Source organism: Cydia pomonella, chromosome 7, assembly GCF_033807575.1.
Source record: "Cydia pomonella isolate Wapato2018A chromosome 7, ilCydPomo1, whole genome shotgun sequence".
NCBI classification, from domain to species: Eukaryota; Metazoa; Arthropoda; class Insecta; order Lepidoptera; family Tortricidae; genus Cydia; species Cydia pomonella.
Genome location: NC_084709.1, coordinates 17,691,010 through 17,716,849, shown reverse-complemented (window position 1 = coordinate 17,716,849; position 25,840 = coordinate 17,691,010). Strand labels below are relative to the sequence as shown.

At 38.1% G+C, this 25,840-nt stretch overlaps 2 protein-coding genes and 1 non-coding gene across 6 annotated transcripts in view; 2 read left to right on the top strand and 1 right to left on the bottom strand.

The window, feature by feature from the left end:
• LOC133520034 (uncharacterized) overlaps window positions 1-12,259 on the top strand; it is a 17,441-nt gene extending 5,182 nt beyond the window's left edge. Inside the window, exons 2-3 of the mRNA XM_061854294.1 lie at window positions 7,411-7,570; window positions 11,702-12,259. Coding sequence (XP_061710278.1) covers window positions 7,411-7,570; window positions 11,702-12,138 — 597 coding nt within the window. The 3' untranslated portion in view covers window positions 12,139-12,259. The remainder of the gene's footprint in view (window positions 1-7,410; window positions 7,571-11,701) is intronic.
• LOC133520033 (serine/arginine repetitive matrix protein 1-like) lies at window positions 12,228-25,840 on the bottom strand. Of its 4 annotated transcripts, none has more exons than XM_061854289.1 (14): window positions 25,577-25,840; window positions 23,800-23,889; window positions 22,301-22,423; window positions 21,280-21,450; window positions 21,037-21,167; window positions 20,442-20,548; window positions 19,836-19,980; window positions 19,371-19,450; window positions 18,705-18,807; window positions 18,090-18,221; window positions 17,641-17,715; window positions 14,777-14,920; window positions 13,837-13,961; window positions 12,228-13,745 (listed from the first exon to the last, which is right to left on the bottom strand). In XM_061854289.1, the coding sequence occupies exons 1-14, from the start codon at window positions 25,589-25,591 to the stop codon at window positions 12,376-12,378; spliced, it is 2,811 nt and encodes a 936-aa protein (XP_061710273.1). In that variant the 5' UTR covers window positions 25,592-25,840; the 3' UTR covers window positions 12,228-12,375. The 4 variants fall into 4 exon arrangements, with proteins under 4 accessions (XP_061710273.1, XP_061710274.1, XP_061710275.1 ...); XM_061854290.1 differs by having other exon boundaries at window positions 14,777-14,917; XM_061854291.1 differs by lacking the exon at window positions 17,641-17,715 and having other exon boundaries at window positions 14,777-14,917; window positions 25,577-25,839.
• Trnaa-ggc (transfer RNA alanine (anticodon GGC)) lies at window positions 15,825-15,896 on the top strand. The gene has a single exon. It is a non-coding gene; the product is annotated as a tRNA-Ala (tRNA).

The following is a 25,840-nucleotide window of genomic DNA, read 5'->3' as shown; positions in this document are numbered from 1 at the left end:
TCTTAGCTTTGCTATCCTTATCGATGTTTTAGTGTGAGTTATAAATGAACATAAAGTGTATTACTTATATTTTATCATATAATGGCCCTAAACAAAATTTATTAAATATAAATGGCATTTGTCACCAGTTGCATGCAACAGGCTTTGAAAATAACATTGTCAAAATATCCGGTCTTAATCTTAACTCTAACCTAATCTAACACGCCTTACCTCTATGTATTAAATGCGTGATCTACATTTAATATTATTATTTAAGTAGCTTAGCTACCTACGTTCAAACTGTTGTTGATGATATCGTTATCCACAAGACAAGAATCACTTGGCAAGTTCTAAAGGATTAGTAGAAAGCCTAACTATTAACTGTCCACAAAGGGTGCGGCGGTAGCCTGGCTACAAATGATACTATCAAATATACTGCTGTTGCGATAGTCACTTAGACATGTACATTATAGTTAGGGAGGCGAGGTAGCTAAATGGCGAAATTCAACGGCGCCGTCGAGACCTATCAAAATCGAAAGATAAAATAATTTCGAAAAGAAAAGCTCTTATGGTAAAAACCATTTTAGCGGTGGGTTTGGCGTGTACGGTTTTTTCAAAAATGTTAAAAAAAACAGTTACTTGGGCATTCTCGAGCGCGTCAGATATTCATACTACATATGCCCCAAGTGCCTCTGATAACAACGGTATACTAATCTGCCGGTTTGCGTGGTGGGGGTAGGAATATAAAGTAGTCAAAAATGCAAAAAAAAAAAATTTACTCGAGCGCGTCAGATTTTCGGAAAGGGTGTTAAGTAGGCCCCAAGGAAGCTCCCTTTAAAAAAACTGACGATTTCGGCGTGACGATAAGTTACGATGAATTTTTGAAAATGCAAAAAAAGAAAGTTTTATTGAAATACTCGAGCGCGTCAGATTTTCATAGGGGAGGTTTATCTCGGTATCCTGAACGCATATTTTCTTAATCTGACAAAAATGTTGGTGGGTTCTCTTAATCTGACCGAAAAAGGTTTTTTGGTTTCTTTTTTTCCTTTCTTTCTCCTTGATAAAACGGGGATTTTAAGAATGACAATAAAGCGATAGATGCAACCAACGTAAATGTAGATGAAATGTAGATGTAATGTTGTTTGGATATCACAACGATCGACCCTACATCAGCGAGCGCTTTTTGAAAGATCTCAGATTTTCTCAAAATATCAAAAGGTCTCTTGTTGCCTCATTTATACAATGCTGGATTAAAATCGCATCCTGTTAAAGCGTGGAAAGCAGGCAGTGCGCGTGAAAGCATTGAGCCTAACTGAACTGACAGTGCCGAAACATCTATATAGCGACGTGCATTACCGACTCCGAGATCCATCCACACTCTAACCGATTCGTTCAAATGCTCCACATTGGCCAACACAATGACCAGAATATCTGTGTCTGATGTTCGAATGATTGTTGTAGAACCTTGTGGCAATTGACAGGCAAGGAAAACTGTCTTCGTGTCGGCTTCTTCGTGACTTGAGCATAAGAGCTTATCATCGATTGTTCTCTGCACTATTCCATCGACGACTTTGAAGACGTAGCACAAGTCGTGGTTCAAATAGATTGTTTTGTTGCGAATAATAACGGCCATCTCTTGACTATTCCAATAATCAATGAAAAACTTGACTAGAGCTTCTTTGAACTTGATATTTTTCGAGTCCTTCGCAAAGTCTACTAATCGGATTTGCTGAGGACCGCTGATGTGGTAGTCCTTATCGTCATTCATTCGTATTCGTTTTCATTTATTCGTATTCGAAAATTGTCGAGAAGCTTTAGAAAAAAAAAAAAATTGACATATAATAAGTCACATAATTTAATCATCGTTATTTCATATCAATTTTTTTAACACCCTCAGTTTTCGAGATATATTCAAAAAACCGGGAGTTTGAGTTTTTATGATGCTTCAAGTCAAAAAGTTTTAACTTTGGACAAAAATGTAAAGAGACCTTTTTTGTGTAAAATAAAATTACCCTTTTTGTTTATTTAAACTTTTTTTTGTAAAATGTATCGTTCGCGACTTATATGCCGCAACGCGTTTTTCGGAAGATGAAATGGCTCCTCCACACTTCCGGTCATGCGGAAACCGGCAGATTTTGTATTTTTAGTAAGTTTTAGATTATATTCTTCAAAATAAAAAAAAATAAAAATCGCGCTCGAGAATGCCGGATTAACGTTTTTTTTTTACAAGTTCGCGACCCTATAAGTCGGCGGCGTCAAGGACTTATCGTCAGATTAGTTAAATTTAGTCTTAAAACACTAAAATCAACCCCCAATATCTTAATCTGACGCGCTCGAGTATTTCAGACTATCGATTTTTTTTTACTAATCTGATCGTCTATCCTAGGCGCGCGTCACTACATATAGACCTAAATACTTTACAAGGTTGTTCTATTAGGTCTAAGGTATCTCTCATATCTTAAACTGCCACGCTCGAGTATTACCGAAAATTCCCCTATTCGCCGCCCTAACTATTAGGTGATTAGGCTACAAGCTACATACGTACTTCCCTAATTCCTTCAAAATGTTTACTTGTTGTAAATGAAATTCTGATCGACAGACATCTGTCATACTATCGGATAAGAAAAACGCCTAAGTTTGTGTTTCTTTTTGTACCTAAATTTATTAGTGTGGCATAATCTTTTGAACCAATATCCAATATAATCCTAACTATATTACTACACACATTTTGTGTTGTATTAGGCACACAAAATGTATCGTGAGAACAACATATAAATCTAATGCAGATACATATGCGTCCCTATAAAACCTTAAATTCGTTTCATTTGTTTTTTTAGCTATCCTTAAGTCCTTGCAAAAAGCGAAAAATTTATCCTGTTATTAAAATCTGATAATTAATTCGTCAGGTGTTTATATGCATGATGAATAACAGTTGTAGACTTGTAGGTCAACGCATTATTAGCGTGAGAAACATGTAAATCATGTAACAACACTAACAACATGCGAACATTGTTTTGGGGGTCAAAGTTATGGCTTCGATATGAGTAAAGTACAGCGGAATTGCTCATGACCTTATTACTAGAGGGGCGTAAATTATGTACCTACATTATCGTTTATACGTAACTATTAAAAGTATCTAATCAAACCATATCGAATAGAACATTGTAATTATTCGTCACAACTTCAAAATAATGGAGATTTGCTCTACATCGTCTAACAAAGTTTGTAAAATGTTTAGGAGAGACGAAGCGCAAGTGTTGTTTCGTCGTAAATGTGTGCAAGTTTTATTTATTTATTTATGGCGTTATTCATAAACGCGTTACTGTCATGAATTAGCTATGAATCGTTTGTCTTTGTCTGTCATTTTGAATTATGTATTTGTAAGAGAGAGACAAAACATTATTTAACTTAATCAGGCCCATAAAGTTTTATGAATAAGGGGGTTAAACTTTATTGCGCAATTTAACAAAAAAAAATAGACTATCTTAACGCCTTAAGGCATTCTATAACTGTTTACCAACAGGGTAAACAGATTCGTTTGGTGCAGGATTGTCGAGAGTGGACATGAGAATAGGCACAAGTCGAGACTAATACTATGATAATATACCAAGAGCGGTAATGGTTAATTCCACGAGACTGTAACGTCAGTTACCAATTCTTTCGTGTGTTCTTACATTAACCAAATTTAAGTGTCTGTATGTCTGGCGTAGTCCTATACAGGTAGATATCTGGATAAACATAGGTGTTCTAAGTACTGATCTAATATGTATACTATAAAGAATATGAGTATATGCAGCCGCTTTTGGACTAAAGAATAGGCCATTGTATTGTTGTGATAGTCCAAGGTTAATAGTCCAATTAGGAATCACCATATACACTTGATAGTCATGTTTTCTCGTTCGAGCGCTGCATTTAAAACAGCATCAAACAATTGGATTGGTAATTTTATGTCAGTTTAGAGCAACACTATTGGTAAAAGAATAAGATATTTAAGACGTTTAAGAGCATTTTTAGGGTTCCGTAGTCAACTAGGAACCATTGTAGTTTCGCCATGTCCGTCCGTCCGTGGCTTTGCTCCGTGATCGTTAGTGTTAGAAAGCTGCAATTTAGCATAGCTACATATATAAATCAATAATGCTGACAGAGTAGTAAACTAAAAATTAGATAAATAGGTTTAGGATAAGTAACTCCATCTCCTACACATAAAATGGGGATGATTTTTTTTCGCTTCAACCATTAGGGTGTCGTTGGATACGTACGTATTCTAAAACGAATAATGATCTTCAATTGCCATTGATAAAGTCGATATTTTCGGAAAAAATCGCTCCAAAAGAGATAAAAAATGTGTGTCCCCTCTAACTTTTGAATCGTGGGTTCAAAAATATGAAAAACAAAACACAAAAATTAAAGCTTAAAACCCTGCGCAAACCGGCAAAGCGCAGCGAAGATCAGTTTAAAATTATAAATGTATATTCATTCCTATAAGTCCTATACCTTTACCTAATAACTGGTGAGATATGGCATAGGATCGAGACAACTGACGTATACTCGTGTCGGAGGCCGAGATTCATTTTGGGTCGCTTCACTGCGCCATTAGGTTAGTAAGGTATACATTTGAATGCTCTGAGTCCGACCTCGGAGCACCACGAAGGATTGTTACCGTGGCGGTAGGCGCCGGCATGCCGCGGCATCCCCCGGTATGCGCCGAGGCCTCCCGAGCGCGCCGAGGTAGCCTTACTCGTTCAAGGCAGCCTATTGTGACGGACGGGTAACTACGGAACCCTACACTGAGCATAGCCCGATATACTCTTGGCCAGGTTATTTTATACTGGAGGAGCCTTCGTGGCCACAGCATGCCTGCGTGACAAGTTCTCAGTCACGCAACATAGATTCTTCCGTTTCTTTAGCGATAAACGTAAAGAGCGATTAATTTATAATGACCTAGCTTAAAATTTTAACAGTGAATTAAAAAATCTTAAGGTGCAGTGATTTCAGGGTATCTAGCCAACGTGCCAATCGCTTACACTCCATAGCAAACGACGCGCAATTGTCTCTTTCGCAGTAATATGGAAGAGTGATAGAGAGAAATGACTACGCTACGCTACGGAGAGCGTCGACGATTGGCACGTTGGCTACGCACCCAGGTCCTTCTCGCTGAGCACTTAGCGGACGGCCATGCGTATCCAGGATCTCGGATATCATTGTTAATAAATAATTATTTATAACAAAAAAAGTAATCGATGAGTCAGTTAAAAATAACAATAAGCATTTATGAAGCAATTGTCATGTTAATAGCTTTTGTGAACAATAGTTAGAAAATTTTAATGGTGCCTTTTAGACCTATGTTCGTATTTTTTTTTACTAGAGGGAGGCCTCAAGATTCATATTTTTTTAACTCTGCTGGCTGAACCCACTTCACCTTAACATGCGACAGTGGCACATCCAAGTACCTAGGGGAGAGGAGCCTAAAACGGGTCCCTGCCTAAAACGGATAGGTGTGTAGATACGTTATAATATAATACCTTATATATGGGTAGGTACTATTAACCTCAAAAGACGATAACAGTTCTGACGTTGTTCTTTACGTTTTTGATTTTGTTATGGTTTAACTAAAAAACGTGCTCTAGGGCAAAGCGGGTAGGGGAAAACGGGTAACTACTTGTTCTGCTTTAATATAATTCTATACTTTATTTCATACAATCTTATAGAATGATGAACAAATATAAGAAAATAACGAAAATAGGTACAGTAATGATTGAGACTTTATGTGAATTTCTATAGAAATACCTACCCTTAATTAGCTACAAACTGGACAAACTGATTTAAGATTATTACTTATGCCGTATCAAAAACGCCTGGAAGAGCTTCTGGTCCTTGAAGACGTTACCACTCTCTTTAAAGCGTAAACTTGTCGACATGTGTATCCTGCCTATCCTCACCTTCAGCGCCCAAACATAATGGTCTCAAACTGGATATGAAAAGTTCAAACTTAAGGTTTGCCAAAGAGCAATAGAATGCAGCATTCTGGGTGTTTGCAGAACCGACCGTGTAAGAAACACCGTACTGCGTTCCAAAACCAGCATTGTGAATGTGGGCATGAATGCCGCCAAGCTAAAGTGGGACTGGGCAGGGCAAATCTGCCGAATGGACCAAACTAGCCACAGACTGGGTCCCACAGAATGGATCTCGGGGCAGTGGAAGACCAAAATGGAGATGTAGGGAGATGTAGGGATCTTGATATTCTTGATACATTTTGTAAAGAATGACGGGAGTGTGCTTTGGATAGGACCAAATGGCGGGAAAGAGGGGAGGCCTTTGTCCAGCAGTGGGACACTATTATAGGCAAATTAAAAAAACAATTTGGAATTAATGTATACACAAGTATCAAAATTAGGTTTGTCATTAAATTCTCATTTGTAGTGATTACTCATTTTAGTCTAGGGCAAACAAGGGGTGTTTTAAGGAGAGTCTATTTTTTTATAAATAATTATTAGGTAGACAATGACACAGTATTTTTGTCTCATATAGAAGTTCGATGACTCTTCTATCGAATAGAATGAAATCGGTTTGTAAAAACAAATAACTTAAAAAATGTAAACCTACTCCGTTAGCTTACCCGTTTTAGGCCTCCATCCCCTATTTCTGAAAGTTTCGAAATCTAACGAAAGGTAAGAATAATGATTCAAGGAAAGATCGTGTTGATTTAAATTCAGATCCTAGAAGTCACTCGTGATCGAAGTACCTATGTGACTGCTTGACTTCTAGGTAGCTGTATTGGATAGCTAATTAACATATAAATTAACTGCCAGATTAAACTACCTAAGTTGTAAAGGTATTTATCTACCTACCAGTCAAGCTTATTTGAAGATTGTGAAACGCCAACGATGACTTTATTCGTCAGATAAGTGGCAAGTACGAGTTCAGGAGCTTATTCAGAACTTACTTGGACATTGTTTGACGACCGATTTGCATTTGGCGTATTGGGTAGTGACCCTGCCTACGAAGCTGATGGTCTCGGGTTCAAATCCTGGTAAGGGCATTTATTCGTGTGATGAGCATGGATACCTACTTGTTCCTGAGTCATGGGTGTTTTCTATGTATTTAAGTATTTATAAATATTTATATATTATATATATCATTGTCTAAGTACCCTCAACACAAGCCTTATTGAGCTTACTGTGGGACTTAGTCAATTTGTGTAATAATGTCCTATAATATTTATTTATTATTTATTGTGAAACTGGCCCTTCGTGAAATAAAAATAGCCATAAGTAGTACCTTCGGTAGAAGAGGAACCAAAATAACAATTAAAATTCAAAATTCAGCATCACTAAGCGGCACTTATAAAATGCTTCTTCCTTTTTTTCTCGTTTCTCGTAAATTACAAACCAAACGCCTTTTAATCATAACCGATGCGTTTACTTGTTACAGATGGATTTTGTACGACTTACCTTTATGTGCGGGGTCCTGGCCAGTGCTCTTGCAGCGCCTGCGAGCGTAGCCCAGGTGCAGGACACGGCTGTGCCAGCATCTGAAGCTGGAGTCGATGACAGGACCGCGACAGACTTGAAGACTGCGGCCAGCAGTACTTGTAAGAAAAAAATACCTAAAAATAACATTTAGACTAACAAAGGGATATGACGCACGAAAGTTCGTCAAAAAATTATATGGTTGCAAATTTATAGAGATGTCATCATCATTCGCTTGCCCTTATCCCATTCATTTGGGGTCGGCGCAGCATGTCTTTTCCTTCCATATCTTTCTGTCACCCGTCATCTCATCGTTCACTCGCGTTCGTTTCATGTCATCTCTCACACAATCCATGTGCAAATACAAAATACCTTTTTTTGCATTTTGTAGAAAACTATTTTGTATTTTATTTGAAATAGTTTTTATTTTCAAAATACCAAATACTTTTTAGTAGGGAAAGTAGGTAGGAGTTACAATCTCGTCTGACGTTACAATACTTGCAACTCTCTCATTCTTTTAACATGGAACTGGTGAATCTGTTTAGTAACGCCGCTCGTTTTCACCAACGAACGCGAGGCATACACTAGCTGTAAAACAAATATAAATTAATGCTTTTAAAAATTGACCTGAGGAAACAACACAAAATTTGCATTCTAGAGGACTGATTGACTGTTTTTAAAGAATAAAGAAAGCCTTTCCAACTCGGAAATTCAGACTAGGTATTCACTTTTCAAGAGTACTTCTTGTCGCAAAAGTCATACGTGAGCTCGTGTGGCACCCAAATACTCGTATTGAGCTCTTTTGTATACCCAGACTTGTACAAATAGGTCAAAACTGCTTTGTAGTCAACACCTACCTCTTCAGCTATGTTGTACCTATTACTAATATGCCGATCTAATTCCACCTTCAAAAATGGCATCTACTTTATCCATAAGGGAGGCTAGAACGAGCTTCATCTTTGACATCAATATTCACAGACTGAAAACGCTTTAACCAATTATGTGCTACTCTTACTGACACTCACCTGGCACTGCGTTAAGTCCATAAACATCACAATATTTTTTCGCGGCCTTGGTGGCATTTTCTCTTTGAAATAAAATTTCAAGAATTTCTTCCTAAGATTCATTCATTTTGGCGGACAGAAAAAAAATAAAAAATTACGGTAAACAGTTTTTTTATGTAACCTTTTAAATGATATCAAAACCAGCCAGATACAAACAGTACAGCCAAAGAGTGTTTACTACAACTTTACACCTATAAAATACGATAGAACTTTTCCCCAACCTAATATGATTATTTAGGGGGTAGCGGCAAGATACGAGTATATGCAAGATGCGCCAAGATAACTTTTACAACTTTTAAAAATTTATTTCTGACCGTAATCCATACGTCTACACAAAAGAGTTAGGATGTCCAAAAATGTTGCCTTGCCTTTATATGTTTATTTTTTTCATCATTACACGTTTATTAAGGATATACATTAAATATTAATTTGTTATTATATAAATAAAATGTTACATAGAACGATATTTCACTTAAACATTTTTTTTAATTATTGGCTGAATGAAACTATCATTGCCACGTTGGCTGTTGTTACAATAAAAAAAAATTTAAAAAATGAAACTAAAACGTAGTGATTATATGCTCTTTGAATGAAACCGCGCGCACGCTTTTTTCATTATTTTCACTTAAAAATTAGGTATATCAAAAAAATCAACTTAAATTGCAACTATATTTTTGTATGAAATAAAATATTGTGATTCATTTTTGCAATGCAAATCATCACTGAACTTACTGAATTGACAATAGCATTCAAGCGAAAATTCCTAACTATAAGGTCTGTTACTTCTGGAAGTGTAATACTCGCGTAACCAATATTCGTTTAATTGTGATTTTCTCGGGACGAATGACACACTTTGCACACTTGCATTGAAATGTACTATTTCATCACTTTTGCTCATAAGCGGTGTTTTTGTATGATTTTTATGCCAGCATACTGAGATGGAATGTTTTTTTTAATGTCATTACGCCCATGGGCATATCGGGCAGAATTTTTTCAAGTAGCTATAAATGAGTTATACTGTTTTTATATTTTTAGCTTTTGAGCATAAATTGTTAGGTACCTACATTTTTTTTATAAATGCGTTTTAGATCTATGTTCGTGATTTTTTTTCTATCGAGCGAAAGTCAAAAATCAAGATTCGAATCACTGAAGTCCCCAGAGAAAATCCTCAAGATTACCAATTAAATATTTGGCAACCTTATTGTGGTCTAAAAAAGCGGTACTATTTTTCAAAAACTCCTCTCTGTGGGCCTACGATACATTAAGAGAAAAGGGGACGGACACTTCTCCATACAAACGTAGTCCCCATTTTGCTCTCTGGATATTTACCTTATGAAAATTATTTTTACAGTACATATGGTGCTACTTTACCGCACTAATGCGTAAATTAGCACATTATGTAACTATATCGAAAATGTAAAGGGTCATATGTACTGTAAAACGTTGTACGATACAAGTGCGAATAGTTAATTCGTGACTCGTGTCGATTTAAAACACTCCCTTCGGTCGTGTTTTAATTTATCGCCACTCGTTACGAATTTCCTATTTTTCGCACTTGTATCGTAAATAACTATTACATAATTTGATGTTTACTAAGCCACGTTTTACTTTTTTAAATTTTTCGATTATTGTAAAAATTTGGGTCAAAACAGTTTTCATACAATTTTTTTAATGTTCTTCCTAACTCTTATAATAATTATTAAAAATTCGAAAAAAATCAAACGTAGGTAGTGGCATAGCTGTGATTAATATACAACAAATTTTGTCAAAATATTTTGAATAATGTTAAGAGGAAAATGAGGACTACGTTCATATAAAAAGGCGATTTCGCGCGGGTCCTCCACTTTCGTCTTAAAGAACGAATGTTCGTAGTTACCTATTTGGAGTATTGTGCAATCTCACAGTAATAACGATAAACCTTATTCTCGCAAATATATTTTTTAGCTTTTATCTTTATTATTATAGGATATAAATATGATCATCTGATTAAATAAATATTTTGGCAATTTTCGAAGGACAGCCCAGACGGTACACATTTTCGCGCAATCTGATTAAATTTAATAAAAAAAAAATGAAAAATGTGCAATTTTTTTTAATGGAACTCATTACTCTTATCTTTTTAGGGTTCCGTACCCAAAGGGTCAAACAGGACCCTATTACTGAGACTTCGCTGTCCGTCCGTCCGTCTGTCACCAGGCTGTATGTCATGAACCGTGATAGCTAGACAGTTGAAATTTTCACAGATGATGTATTTCTGTTGCCGCTATAACAACAACTACTAAAAACTGAATAAAATAAATATTTAAGGGGGCCCTCATAATACAAACATATTTTTTTTTGCCGTTTTTATAAATAATGGTACGGAACTCTTCGTGCGCGAGTCCGACTCGCACTTGCCCGGTTTTTTTTAACTTACCTACAACAAATTACAATTCAAAACGTGGAATCCGCGGTCCCGAGCACGTACATCCATCTCGCTTACGCTTACGCTCAGTGAGAGTGCGAAAAGAATACGAACCTTCAACACTGAACCTACAGCACCTTAATGTTCTAGTGCTTTATTTCATGCATGGTGTGACATTGGTATTTCAAAAACTACTGTTGGTACTTTCAAAACTGATGAGAAAGTTACATTTTATTTTATCCCAAAGTAATCAAATGAAAATTTTAGAGTTGTTTCCTTATATTGGCTGGTAGAATTTAAATGATGATTTTGAATGATAAATATTTAATAACATTAATTTTGAATTGATTTGATTTTGTTTGATATTTTACAGTTATTTTTTTCTTGGTGAGGTGAAAAATGTGTTTTCTCTAGGTGGCAGTTTGTTTAACCCTCGTGCCTTAAAACTCTATCAACGCTCAACAGTCCATTTTGGAATATTTTGCTTGCTCGGGTATCAATATTAGTATTAACGACTAAACAACAACTTTGCCCCCTTGTAAAACAAATAATACAATTAAATGCAGTCAACATCCTATTAGGTAACTAAGAATAACTATATTTTATGGTGTTATTAGACCAGGGGCCTAAGGGCCCTATGTCTTGAAACCTTGCTTTGGTCAAGTCAATAAGATCTTTTCCAATCTGATTTTTCATAACATTTGTTTCCATCTTCATTCTTACAGTTGTTTATTTTTCTATTATTATTTGAACTATTTTTCACAAATGCATGCATGCATTCTCAGACCTCGGCTACTCGGGAGGTTACGGCGGTTATGGCAGTTCCGGTTCCGGAATAACTGGGTACGGACTGCTCGACAACTACAACCAGGGCCTCGGCGGCGGCTACAGCAACTCGCTCGGGTACAACGGCTACAAAGGTTACCAGGGCTACGGTGGCTACCCAGGAGCAGGCCCCGGCGGTTACAACAGCGGCTATGGTGGCTACGACAGCGGCCTCGGAGGTTACAGTGGTTACAGTGGCTACAACGGCTACGGTGGTTATGGCGGCTATGGCGGAAACGGCGGACTAAACTCCTATACCGGTTACAACAACCCATACTACCAAGGAGCGTACCATTTAGGTTATGGATACTACAACAGGAAACCTGGCTACGGGAATATCTACAGTAATGGAGTTACACCTAGCCTCGTTACCGGCTACAGGGGCTACACTAGATAATCACCCTTAGCAATCGTAAAATCACCAAAGTATTATTATCCAAAGCTATTGTAAATGTACTTATTTAATTTGTAATAATAATAAATCTATTAGATGAATAAAAATTATTCTATTTTTGAAACTTTATTAAATACTAACAATGTGACATACATGTAAGCTTAGTCAATGTTATTTCAGTAATGAATTCATTAAAATACTTCTACTACTGACTCAAGTCCAACGCACACAGAAAAAAAGTTAGTCAGAACCAGACGCACTAGTTTGTTTCTTCATTGACTTGAGCGCTCTTTCGCGTAGTTTCTTCTCAAGGTCCTCATTATTGACCTTTCCTTCCTCTTCCTCCTCTTCTGCGTCGTCGCTATCTGAGGACTCATCCTTCTTTTTGGATGATTTCTTATGCTTTTTGTGTTTCTTGTGTTTTTTCGAGTGCTTCTTGTGTTTCTTATTTCTCTTTTTCTTCGGCTCGTCACTATCCGAATCAGATTCGGATTCCGAAACCTTCTTTCTTGCCTTTTTCTTTGACACTTGGTCACTATCGGACGAGGATTCCTCTTTTTCGCGCTTCCTTCCTTTCTTCTCATCTTCGCGAGATTTAGGCTTCGCCTCTTCAACATGCTTAGATTTAGATTGTTTTTCATCAACTTTCTTTGATTTCGCCTCGGGCGATGACGCCTTTTCTTTCGGCGGTTCTAATTTCTTACTGCGCCGAACGTCTTTATCGGGAGAGCTAGATGACTCGCGCTTGGGAGCTTTCTTTTTAGATTTACCGTCACTGTCGGAGGAGTCATCATGAGAATCTTCTGAATGATCTGCTTTCTTAGGTTTCTGTTTGCTATCAACTTTCTCAGGTCTTGAGCGGTCCGTACTCAAATCCTTGCGTTTTTTACTAGATTTTTTGTCGGCGTCAGAGTCATCTGGAATGTTTTTCTGTTTTGACTTGGTGCTCTTATGCTTTACTTCTTCCTCGGAACTGGACTCTGAACTCGATGACCGAGCTCTCTTCTTTCTAGATTTCTTGGCTAACTTCTTCTTGGCATTCTTCTTGCTCTTCTTTTTACGATCATCCTCTGAATCGCTGGAAGAAGACTCTTCAGAATCGCTATCACTGGAAGAACTCTCCTTTTTGGACCTCTTAGACCTCTTAGAGCTAGAGGCTTTCTCTTTCCGCTTGAGTTTGGCCTTGCTCTTGGATTTCGCCACTTCTTCACTGCTTTCACTTTCTGATTCTGATTGGTTGGTTTTCCTTTTGCTTTTCTTTGTATCTTGGGGCTTTGCCTCTTCTTCGACATGCTCTTTGCTCGACACGTCATCGCCGGATCGTTCGGATTTTTTGGTAGTCTCCATTTCATGTTTCCTTAGGAAAGGCGACGGGGTCCTTGAGAGACTCCTAGAATACTCACGCAAGGTGGGTATGGGAATGAAGTCTTCTCTTTCTTCTTCATCTGAAGAGTGAGCTGCCTTAACCTGCGAATCATTTTGCGACGCAGATTTATCATTGGCAACAGAAGATTCTCTACTGGAACTTGATATAACTCTCTCTTTAGAGCGTTCACGCGGAATAGAAACTCGTTCTGAAGATTTTTTCATCAGCTTCTCTGAAAGATTTTCTGAAACAATATAAAAAAACGTGTTTAATTAACTTTCCTATACTTGCTATAAGTTGATGGCTAATCACAAAAAAAAGGCATTATTTTATACCTTTTCTCGGAATGGAAACAGATTTCTCCAAGCGCTCCTTGATTATGTCGCTGGACCTTCGTTCACGCGACTTCCTGTCCCTAGATCTTCTATCCTTCAGCATACGATCCCTGGATTTCTTCTCTCTGGAAGAACAAGACCACCAGTTGTGATATTTCATATAATTTTAGACGATATCAATAAAAATCTGTTATGAGCTTGAGGACTGTCTACCTACAGTTTGAGGCGGTTGGTAAGAAGCTATGATAAGTTACAAACTGATTGAAAGCATACGGCTGAATATATCGATACAAATTTTGTGTTATAATAAAAGGTGTGTAAAAACAAAAATAGTGGGATCCACTTAAAGGCATATTCGGTATAGTGTTCAGATTAGGAAAAAGTATTTTTTTTTCCTTTGTATGGAGGATTGGCCGACTTGGACGACCTACCCCATTAAACAAACTTTTTTCGTGTCAAACATTTTTTTCTACTTTTTTTTCCTAATTAGACCACGATACCAAATATGCCCTTAAACGGATCCCCACTATTTTTCTTACAACCTGAATTAAATTGAAGTATATAAATTATACGAATGAGCGCCATCAATTTATTTTCTAGTGCCATCATTATCTTTGCGTCATCATATGATATCGCTATAGAGTCACATATCGTAAGTATGAGACATACAATACAATACTCTTTATTGAACACCTCACATAGTACATACATTTACATAAATAGGCGGTCCGCACAGAGCGAGCATACGCGTGAGGCAATTTCCTCGCGCACAAAATGGCCAGTGTAGACGTGCTTCGGCCAAGGCGGCGCGCGTGTTTTTCCGTTTTCCGAGGCACGTCTACACTAGCCGTTTTGAGCGCTAATGCCTAGGTTCCGAAGTATTAAGCAGCCTGGAGTCCGCTCGGCTCGGAATTGGCACAGGCGCCATGTAGTTAATTACCTGGATCTGTCCCTGGACGAGCGTCTCGGCGAGCGGCGGTCCCGGGAGCGGCGGTCCCGGGAGCGGCGATCCCTGGAGCGGCCCGAGCGGCGGCGCGAGCGCGAGCGGCGCCGCGAGCGCGAACGCCGACGATCGCGAGACCTACTTCAAAAGATACCTTCAAAAACCATCCTTGTCACAAATGCGTATATCACATGATCTCGCTCTGATAAAATTTTACCAGGTGGGTGGTAGGGATGTGGTATTAAGGCGTGACAGGGAACGTGCATTAACTGTAGGGGACAGCACTGGGGCCTTTTATTTATTAGCGCGAAGTGTAAATATCAAGTTTAAGCTTCCAATGTAGCCCCACAAGACGGCAGAACCTACAATGCACAAGAAAAAACACGTGAATTGTAGAGGGCAGCACTTGCTTTGGCATGAAGTGTCAATGTGCAGTTTAAGTTTCCGATTCAGGCCACAAGATGGCAGACCCTCCGACGCGCACAGCCCCGACATGGCAGTTATTATTTAGTGTCCGCGCTGATCAGGCTTAGGTACTTAAGGAAGATGAGTTGTGTTTTATCTTGCTAAGTAACTTGTTTGATTATGCAAATACTTGGCCAAGTTAGGTACTACGTAAACGTTTCCCATAGTCAACGCAGTGAATTCAGCTCGCCAAAAAAAAAGCAAACTTAACCCTTTGGAGCCATACCACGCCTATTGTATGCAGCGCGTATCGTGAACCTTGTCGGAATGCAGGAAGGTTGATATTGGGCAGTAGCCTCGCGCGGCAGTTGGCGTCTGAGCATCCAGAAACAAGCTCCACTATTTATTTTATCTTACTTTCATAATAAGGGCATAGTTATGTAACTGTTAAACTGTACTTTTTAGCTAGAGTAACAAATAAATGTAAATATTTATTTTCCTTTTTTATTGTTGAACGTACCACATTACAATCTATAAATTGTGTATACAGATGTCAAATAAGATGTGTTAGTTGTAAGTTCAGATGTCGCTAGTGACGTGGTCACAGTTGCAATGCTTAAATACGCGGTGAATGACGGATAGTCGGCTGGCGGAATTGGTAACGCATTGGACCGGCAATCCAAAGACGTGGATTCGAGTCCCACGTTGGCCAGAGTTGATCATCGTTGATTTTTTCATTGTGTTTGACATCTGTATATACAATTAATATAGTAACAGATATCAGCATCGTAAATTTAGTAAGTTATTAAAGACGCCACCACACACAATTACTATGGACTACAACAGATTGGGATATATAACAAAAAATATTAGTATTATGAAATAAGGCCAATAAGTCATGCAAGAAAGAATATAAAAGGTGGTAGTAAGCATATAGATATTGGTAGCGGCATGGTAGCTGTGACGTTTATTCTAATATTCAAATCTGTGTAAGCCAGATCTCGACTGGTACTCTATGGTAGGAGAGCCGGCGGTGCTAAATTTATAGTTACTCTGGCGTCGTACAGATCTATTGGAATCGTAAGATTTGATGATAGGAAGAATAAAAAGTTACATAAGGCTTTTATTTTCAGCGATCATTGTATGCTACAGGCTTTTAAAAATTTCGAGTGGTTGGTGGGGGGGTCAGAAATCAGTAATTGTTTATTTGCATTGATACAGTATTTGGATATTATAAATATTATAATACTTTGTATTTCAGTTCATGTAGCTTGCATGCAAGCGTGCAAATATATACCTACCTAGTCAATAAAATGACAAAAAATAAATATAAAATGTCAAATTGAAAAAGTTAAAACAAAAAATCGTTATAAATATTGTTAAATAGATTGTGGATTTGTATTATTGTGCTATTTTACTTAATGTGACAATTATACAGTAAATTAGTACGCATTTCCTTAATCTGACTGTTAATACAATGTGAAAATCGGGTCTAGAGTAATAGCACAATTATAACATTAACTTAGAACAAAATGGCTGAATCGACAATCTGCTTCACGATTTTTAAGAGAAAACTTCTTTAGCGGCGCTATGCACTTTTTGTGATGGGGAAGAAATATTAAACTCGCGTCAGGTGTCACGTGACCGTCAGATTGAAAATTCGTAAGACGGACATGTGACATCATGGTGACGTGCAATTAGAATATCATCGAAGCCTGGTGACTTGAAAAATCGTATCCCATTCAATTGTGACATTTTATTTTCTTCATAATCAAAGTGCTGTCATACAGGTTAAAGAGGTTTAATCTTTGTTAATTGTGTTGTATTGTATCTTTGTGTTGTTGGGTGTCCATGATTGTAGATACTCAAATTTTTCCGGACCAATAACGGAAAAGAAGCGTGATTGTATTACTTAATATGATGGTGTACGATTCATTAACATTTACTGATTGTGTAGGCTGTAGTCCTGCTCACGTCTCATGAATTACTTTGTATATGTTATATATTAACACTAAAATGCGCATTTCAAAATATCTTCCACACTCAAATTTATTTACGTAGGTATAATAGAGAATTATCTCTTTTTGTAAAACTGCTACTCAATTTCTCCAAAATATCAAAAATGCACAACATTAATATTCAAGTTTTCACTTCTGCCGGCACTCCCGGATTGCAACCCATTGTTTTTTTTAAGCCCCCACCAACCAACGGATCAACGCATATGGCTAAAAGTGGTTGACTACACGGGTAGCCATATAACACTAATATTTTAATCTGACACTCTCGTGTAACTACAGAAATCCCTCTTGGGCTCCTCTACCATTACGTGACTTCCATAATACAAATACGAATATTACAAATGTTACCGCCACCCTGAATCTACCACAGTGTTTGCGTCAAGAATGATACATAACAAATGAGAAAAGCGCAAATAAATGCCTGTAAAAACATGTTACCTGTCCCTTGAACGTCGTCGAGAGCGTGAGCGCGAACGCCGGCGTCGTTCAAGCGATCGGCGACGTTCTCGTGACCTTTAAAAGCAGAATCGTTTACATTTTGGTTGAAATTTTGTATAATATTTTTGTATGATAAATTAATATATAAAAATGGACAACGAGCGTATAACACAACTCATTTCATTCAAGGCAATGTATCGGTCCCAGCCGCCAGGCGAAGTCTAGAAATAGATATGTATAGGTATACACTTACACCTTCCGCTTTACACTACGATTACTCGATATTTTCTCTTATTTTAATTAGTAACTTTACCAAAATAGTACTCTGGGCCCACGCGACGGTGCGGGAGGTGCGGCCTCTGCCTGGCAGCTATGGCAGTAAATGGCCGTGGGCTCTATTGATACTACAAGAATATACGCTCGTACTATGTGCAGTTCTAAAAACTTGCCTCTCTCTTCTTTCTCTTTCGCGTCGTCGCCTCTCCCTCTCGCGCTCTCTTTCTCGCTCACGTTCACGTTCTCTGTCACGTCGGTCCACCGACAACCGGCGGCTGCTCCGGCGGCGATCTCTGGATTTGCTTCTGTTATAAATACAAAGTCATTAACCGTCATTACCAATTAACTTTTAAAGTAGGAAAGAAACAAATAGTACATTATTGTCCAAGGCGATGGATGTCCACATTTTTTGGCTTCGGTATTAATTTTACTGGACGAACTTGGAGTCAGTTAATTTATTAAGAGTTATGCGTCTGCGTCGATACGCATGTGCTACCGTTTCTTTCAACAGCAAATAAATTTAACTTTGGGCATTGTGGTCTCTGTACCCACAGAGACCACAATGCCCAAAGTTAAATTTATATCTGTATGTGTATCTCTTAATATCTGGCGGGCCTTATGATTTTTATCATGGTTGTGATATATGAAAATTATGAAAAAAAAGACAGATGAGATGCTGGGACTCAACAGTAGCTAGCAGTGGAGAAGCGTGATTTTAACCGTGATGCGGGAAAAAATCACGCTGTCAGTATAATAATAATAAATGGAATATAAGCTATGCCAGTAACCTCTCTCTGCGGGAGCTCCTCCTAGGACTGACGCTTGTGGAAGAGTCACGGTTGGAGCGGTACTGACGCTTCTTGTGAGATGACCTCTTCTTAGCGCTGCCATCTAAAAACCGAAGTAAACAACTATTTCACCTCAATAGTAAAGGCTTTTTTTAGAAATCATGGTTTCAGTCAACTTTGTCAAAGTAATTTGAGGCACTCTTACGTTTGTTTTTTTTTTTTTTTTTTTATCAGGTAGAATATATAAGATATGAATAAATAATAAATAAATTTTATACGGACATTCTTACACAAATTGAAGTCCCACGGTACGCTCAAAAAGGCTTAGTGTTGTGGGTACTTAGACAACAACATATATAATATACAAATTTAATAAATAGAAAATATCCATGACTCAGGAACAAATATCTGTGCTCATCACACAAATAAATGCCGTTACTGGGTTTCGAACCCAAGACCATCGTCTTCATAGGCAGGGCCACTACCCACTAGGCCAGACCGGTCGTCAAATAATATTTATACTAGACCACTTGGACTAAAGTTATCATTTCTATTTAATAAGTTATATGTTACTGAAACGGGATTATTAGCCTAACACGAATATTATTGCATCTAGAACATAAGGGTATAACGTAATGATAATGAACTACAAGAGTAAGAACTTACGCGACGAAGCAGACGAAGAGCGTGACCTGGAAGAGCGACCTTTGTCTTCCTTCTTTTCCTCGACCACCTTATCAGCGGATCTATGAAAAAATTGTTCATTATAATACAAGTGCGTAGGACATTACCCTCGAAGTGATAACAAAGTCAGTAGAGCAAATGATCAATGCCCACCCGTTTCATTTTAAATTAAATGGCATGTTGTTTCTTTACTGTCCATTGCTTGCGCAGGTAATAATCAAGAGAGCAAAAAAACATACGCAAGCAATTATATCAATAATATATAATGCGTGAATAGGACATATAGGTAGTCACTTGCAAAGCTACTTCTACTTTTAATAATGTAAAGAAAAAAAAAACAAGTATGTTTAATATCGGACCAATATCCACATAAGTGAATAATGATGATTTGTGATATTTGGAAAGACACCATTTGAACTAGTTATATGAATGGTGTGGTGCTCTTACTTGTCCGGCGAGGCGGACCCGGACTTGCGGCCGTCGCCCGCCGGCAGCTCCGGCGCGGCCGGCTCCTCGGGGGCGGCGCCGGTGGAGTTGTGGTTCGCCTCCTCCTTGGCGGCGTCTTCTTTCTTCTCGGGGGACTTGCCGTTTTCTGGTGAAAAAAAATAGAAATTTGAAAAAATCTTGCAAACCAACTTTGTCCCTTTGCCTTCAACTTCGGCGCTTTGTAAGATTACTATAGTAGCCAAACATTTGTGTTACTTTTAAAATTCATATTAAAATCCCGTAAGCGCCAATGGGGGGATAGTCTGTCCGAACGGCAGACCTGTAAATGTTAGTTTATTTCCACCTGGTTCGCTGCAAGTTCCATTATCTATCACTGGAAAATTGAGCTAATAAGGTCTCACCTAAGTAGCACTGCACAGGATATACTGCTGTAGATTGTTATTACTTGTAATATTAAACGGTAATAATTTAGGTAGGTATGGAACCCTAAAAATAAGTGATTATCGAGCGAACAGGAACGAGCATAAGTTCTCATCCATTTATATTACTGTCTCTACCACCACACTAAATGAAAAAAGGTAAAAAAATGGGAAAAAAAAACTAAACCTTTAGGTTCCGGAATCTTGTCATCAGCATGCGACGTTTTCTCTCTCGTCTGGCTCTTGTCCCGACTGCGCCTCCTCGACCGCCTCGGGCTGCCTCCGTTGCGATGCCTAAGAGATACAAAGGACATCTCATTATAGCTACATATAAAAGATTTACAAAAATATTATAGAAACACCAAAAGCAGTGCTTCTCATACAAAACCCCATTCAGCAGCCATATGCCCTTCACGGTATATTATATCCTATACTTTTAGTTACCATTTAAATATTTTAAGCAATACAAATTTGGTTACGGTTTAAATTGGTGCGTTTCATAGGCAGAACGAACCGTTAGGAAAATTGAAACCAGTGACAAAATATTGCTGTCGCTTTGACAGTGGTAGCTGATGATAGCACAGTACAACTCTGTAATATTATGCGATCCAGTTAAGACAAAACGTATGGCAGCGCCATTTTAGATGTACGTTTATGGTTACAATATTTACCATCAAATACCAATAAACCACATTGTGGTTTGGCAGAAGAATTAATTTGTATGTAATTAGTTTTTTTTACCAATCTAATCCAACTATGGTAGTAGTTATGTTGAAACTTACTTCCTATCATTAGAACGATCTCGGGACCTGGATCGCGAGCGGCGCCGGTCGCGCGACCGCCGGCGATCCCGCGAGCGCGACCGCGAACGGCGACGATCCTTTTCTTTGTCCTTGTCCTTCTGCTGCTCCTCCTAATATAAATACATTGTTATTAATATGATGCAGGGAAAAAAAATTAGGCATCTAATGAGGTAAGTAAATAAACATTAACGCATTTTAATAAAAAACAAATAAAACTCATACCATTCTCTTTTTAATCTCTTCTTTCTTCTGCTGCGTGAAGGACTCCGGTATCCCGTTCTCGCTGGCCTGCGCGCTCAGCAGCAGCTCCCACAGCTCGCCCATGAACAGACGCGCGTTCTTCCCGTTCAGGAAACCCGTCAGGTTTATCTGCATCTTTTTAGGACAAGGGAACTAGGGAGCCGGAACGGATCGGGAAAGAAAAAAACATACAGTTAGTGACAGCTCCTGTAGTCCAATATCTAACATCCTAACGTGACGTTACTGAGGTACTTTTGGTTACTTGGTTGCAGTTTGTGAGAAAAATCAAAATAATAAAAACAAAATTTATAAAAGTCGTTAAGAGCGCCACGGAGATCTTGAAGCAAATTATGCGTCGTGGCGTTGAAATGACTCTGGTAGGGAAGCGTATGCCGTGTACATTATGTGAACTGTCAAGTGATCATGTTGAGCGGCGAGCAGCGGAGCAGCGGCGCGGCGACGCGGGCGGCGCGGCGGCGGCGGCACGCTGCAGCGGCGGCGGCGGCGGCCGGGCTCTTCTTTCTTCCGCTCTTGCATCTGTAAGGGTGTTGCGAACACAACCACATTATGCTGAACGCAAAGCCTAAACGGGACTTCCCTACCCTGAGTCAGATCGAGCTCTTAACGACTTTCACTTTGAAACTTCTCCAAATTATGAAGGGAATCACATTGCATATTCTCTTATACTGAGTTAGCATTGTTAAGTATTTAATTTCCCCGTAAATACCGATTTAGAACGCTAAGTGGCCTCCGAAAGCGGCGGCGAGCGGCGGCACGGCGGCGGCGGGCGGCGGCGCAGGCACTGACAGCGCTAACCGTCGGGGACCATAGAAATATCCATACGCAATCAATATACATATGACACCATACTTCGATTGCAGTTTCTTTGAAAATCTAGGCTTGATTCTATTTTTAATAAATAGTTATATAGCCCGAGAAAAGAAACTGCAATGATTACACTTTGTTACAAATATTGAATGAAAAGTAAGAAAATATTAGCCACCTTTTCCTCTAGCTGGTTGTTGACATAGTCGATAACCACGTCGTCTTCCATCTTGAGGATTTCTGTGATCTTCTGTGTGATCCATGGCTTCAACACGTCCAGTTTCACCTTGGACATGTCCACCTGAACATAAGAAAATGAGTTTATAGTAATAAATATTTTTACAGTACATATGGGGCTACTTTATAGCACTAGTGCGAGAAGTAGCATATTACGTTACTGTGTCAAACATTTAAAGGGCCATATGTACTGTAAAACGTTGTACGATACATGTGCGAATAGGTAATTCGCAACTCGTGTCGATTTAAAACACTCCCTTCGGTCGTGTTTTAATTTATCGCCACTCGTTTCGAATTTCCTATTTTTCGCACTTGTATCGTAATGTACTATTACAGTACATATGGTGCTACTTTAGCGCACTAGTGCGAAAATTAGCATATTACGTTACTGTGTCGAACATTTAAAGGGCCATATGTACTGTAAAACATTGTACGATACACGTGCGAATAGGTAATTCGCAACTCGTGTCGATTTAAAACACTCCCTTCGGTCGTGTTTTAATTTGTCGCCACTCGTTTCGAATTTCCTATTTTTCGCACTTGTATCGTAATGTACTAAACTAGGTGTCACACTTTCTCAAATCCTGTAAATAACTCAAGCTAATTTTTGCTAGCAAGAGAGAAGGTTGAATTTCTATACTTTCTAGAGTAATGTTTTTAGGATAATTTTGATTTATTAAAATGATTATATTGGTATTAAATAGACTATTAAAAAATTACCCTAAAACTATTAAATAAATTATTATTATTATTAAAGCTTTTTTTCCAATCAACAAGTTTTGCGATGTGTTAAATAAATAAAAGATCCTAAAAAAAAGTTACTTTGTCACATATTTCTCTCGTTGAGCGTTGTCGTGCTTATGATGACTGAATACTCTTATTTAGCAAGTTACCCCATGATTTCAAGTAACAATATGGTCGTTCATTCAGTGTTACCATGTGCTGAATCAAAGAATCTTGAGATTCTTGAGGGGAGTTAAACAAATTCTATGAAATTAGTATACAAAGGGCTTACCGCGAAAAGCAATAATTGTAATTTTGTTGTCTGCCTCTATCCAATCGCTTTTGCATGTTCGAGCGATAGAGGCAGATAAAAAAAAATGTTTCCGTTTTTCGTAGTAAGCCTCAATAATCCTGTATAGATAATTTTGTTGTAGTAGTATCACTGTTGCAGGTTCTTTTAAAATTTAAAAAAAAAATTGAAAAATTTTCAAAATTTAAACTGTTGCTTTTAACCACAGTTTTTCCCAACAAATGGTAATATTTTTAAGGAGTATTTTAGGTCCCTTTATTTAAGATGAAAGTAAAAAAAAAAAATACTGCACGTTCCCAACTAGCTATTGCAATTGATCAGACATTCCGGTCAACTGATTTCTACTGCTGAATTTTGGCACTGAATCTGAGAAAAGTAGCAAATTTAAGAAATTCCAGTTTGGATACCTGTTGGGTTAAACAATCACCAAACTTCATCTGCTTCATCAGCTTCTTCTCCTTGTCGCTGAAGCGCGTGTCCTGCTCAGTACTCGTTCCCTACAACAAAAGACCATTGTACCAATCAAACAAAAGTTTTTAGGCTTAATTATATTTATTTCTATAGTGGTATTACTAAAATTATATTAATTGTGAGTTCCTAGAAAAAGTAAGGCGGAAACTTTGAATAATTTGTTATCATACCATAGACTACTGATGGCAGATGGTTTCAATCTGTGCTTGTCATGAATTACCTAAACGGATTGAGTACATTTTCTTTAATTTGATACAAACACCTTTCTAGCTTGATGATAAGGTTTAGCATGGCAAAAAAGTGACAGCGCTCTCCACTTTAGGTAGAACCTCATGGATTAATATTGAATTTTACATACTATACCATGATAATTTACTAACTTATCTATGAAAATTTATTCTGTCTCTTTTTTTTATTGGTATAATTTTTGCAACATGTGACCATGCATATATAAAAATTTTTCTTCAAACAATTTACTGCACTGATGCTCAATCCAGTAGATTGATAGATGAGGACATAGAGATAACTGTAATGTGTATGTCGTGCATAAATACTAGGAAATTGGTGGATCCAAGTTGTGTTTTAGCGAAACTACGTCATTAGTATTCTAGGTAGTATTATTAATTAAGTTTCTGCAAATAACAATCTCAACAGACATCTTAAGGTAATAGAAATAAGTAGAGATGCCTCCTGTCCACACTGCGGTAAGGAGAATGTCACTTACTAGCAGATAGTATTATGTATGTGGCATCGCAATATAATACAATCGATAGACACATAATAAAATAAAACAAACTAAAGGGCATTAAACTTAAAGATGTCCTTCTGTTCTGCAGGAAAACTCTTGTTCTCCCGTAGAACATCTTAGATTTGAGGAGAATAGTGTGGGAATGCTGCTGAGACAGTAACTTGCAGCTCCAAATTTAAGGAATTATTATTCTATTATATATGAATGCACATGCAGCTTATCTGCTTATAGCTTATCAGCTGATATGTGCACATCAATGTCCTGCACTTGTGTTTTATCCATTTATAAAATGCTTATAGAGTCTGTTTTTAAAAGAGTTCGGCGGGTCCACACTGAGCGAGCATACGCGCGAGGCAATTTCCTTATGCACAAAATAGCCTCACGCATATGCTCACTCTGTGTGGACCCGCCTGTTCACTGAGGGTGCACTGATTATGGATTCAGGCAAACTGTTCCACACTATCACTACGATATTATAAACTATAAACTGAAATAGACGCCATACATATATTAAAGGAAAAGTGACAAAGCCCTCCAGTGGCGGAGACCAGATTCGAACTGGCGTCTTCACTTTACGGGCTAACGCCTAAGACCTCTCTAGGCAACCCCGAAGGAGTGGTATCCGTCCCAATTTCTCAAGTATACACATTACGGGTACAAGTCAGCGTGTGCATATAATAGATATATGAATAAATACATAAAATACAAAGTAATCTCACAATAGAAAAATGTCCCGTAATTGGCGGTGTTTGAGCCCCGGACCCCCAGCTCCACTACCAACTAGGCTAGTGAATGCAAGGAAACAGGACTTTTAATAGGGCGGCTTTGTAATGAAGCCGGCGTACAATTACACTTTCGTAGGTAGGTACAGGTTAAAAATTACCTACGAATATTACTAATCATTAAACAAACAATGGGTGACGAAGTGTATTAATTTTGTCATTTAAATAAGTAAATAATCTTACCGTATACATCAGCATAGCTTTCTTTTAATCAATAAAATCAAAAAAGTGGCCAGGCCAAATAGCGTGAGGACGCTAGTCACCAAGACCGATTTAATGTATCCTTAATCACTTTATTCTCATCCAACCTGTGTTGGTGGTAACAGAGCTTACAGGCCTCACAGTTTACACTATTAAATTAGCGTCATTCTCTAAACAATAGAAAGAAATTACTACGATCGCGTGCAAAACGCCCGAACGTTCGCCATTTTGGAAACAAAATGGCCT

What these genes read in the sequence shown, in the direction of transcription:
- LOC133520033 (XM_061854289.1), bottom strand. An exon ending in GTGATTGTTTAACCCAACAG is followed by an intron (nt 22,424 to 23,799) that starts GTATCCAAACTG and finishes TCTTATGTTCAG; the next exon opens with GTGGACATGTCCAAGGTGAA. An exon ending in TGTTTCCATTCCGAGAAAAG is followed by an intron (nt 13,746 to 13,836) that starts GTATAAAATAAT and finishes ATATTGTTTCAG; the next exon opens with AAAATCTTTCAGAGAAGCTG.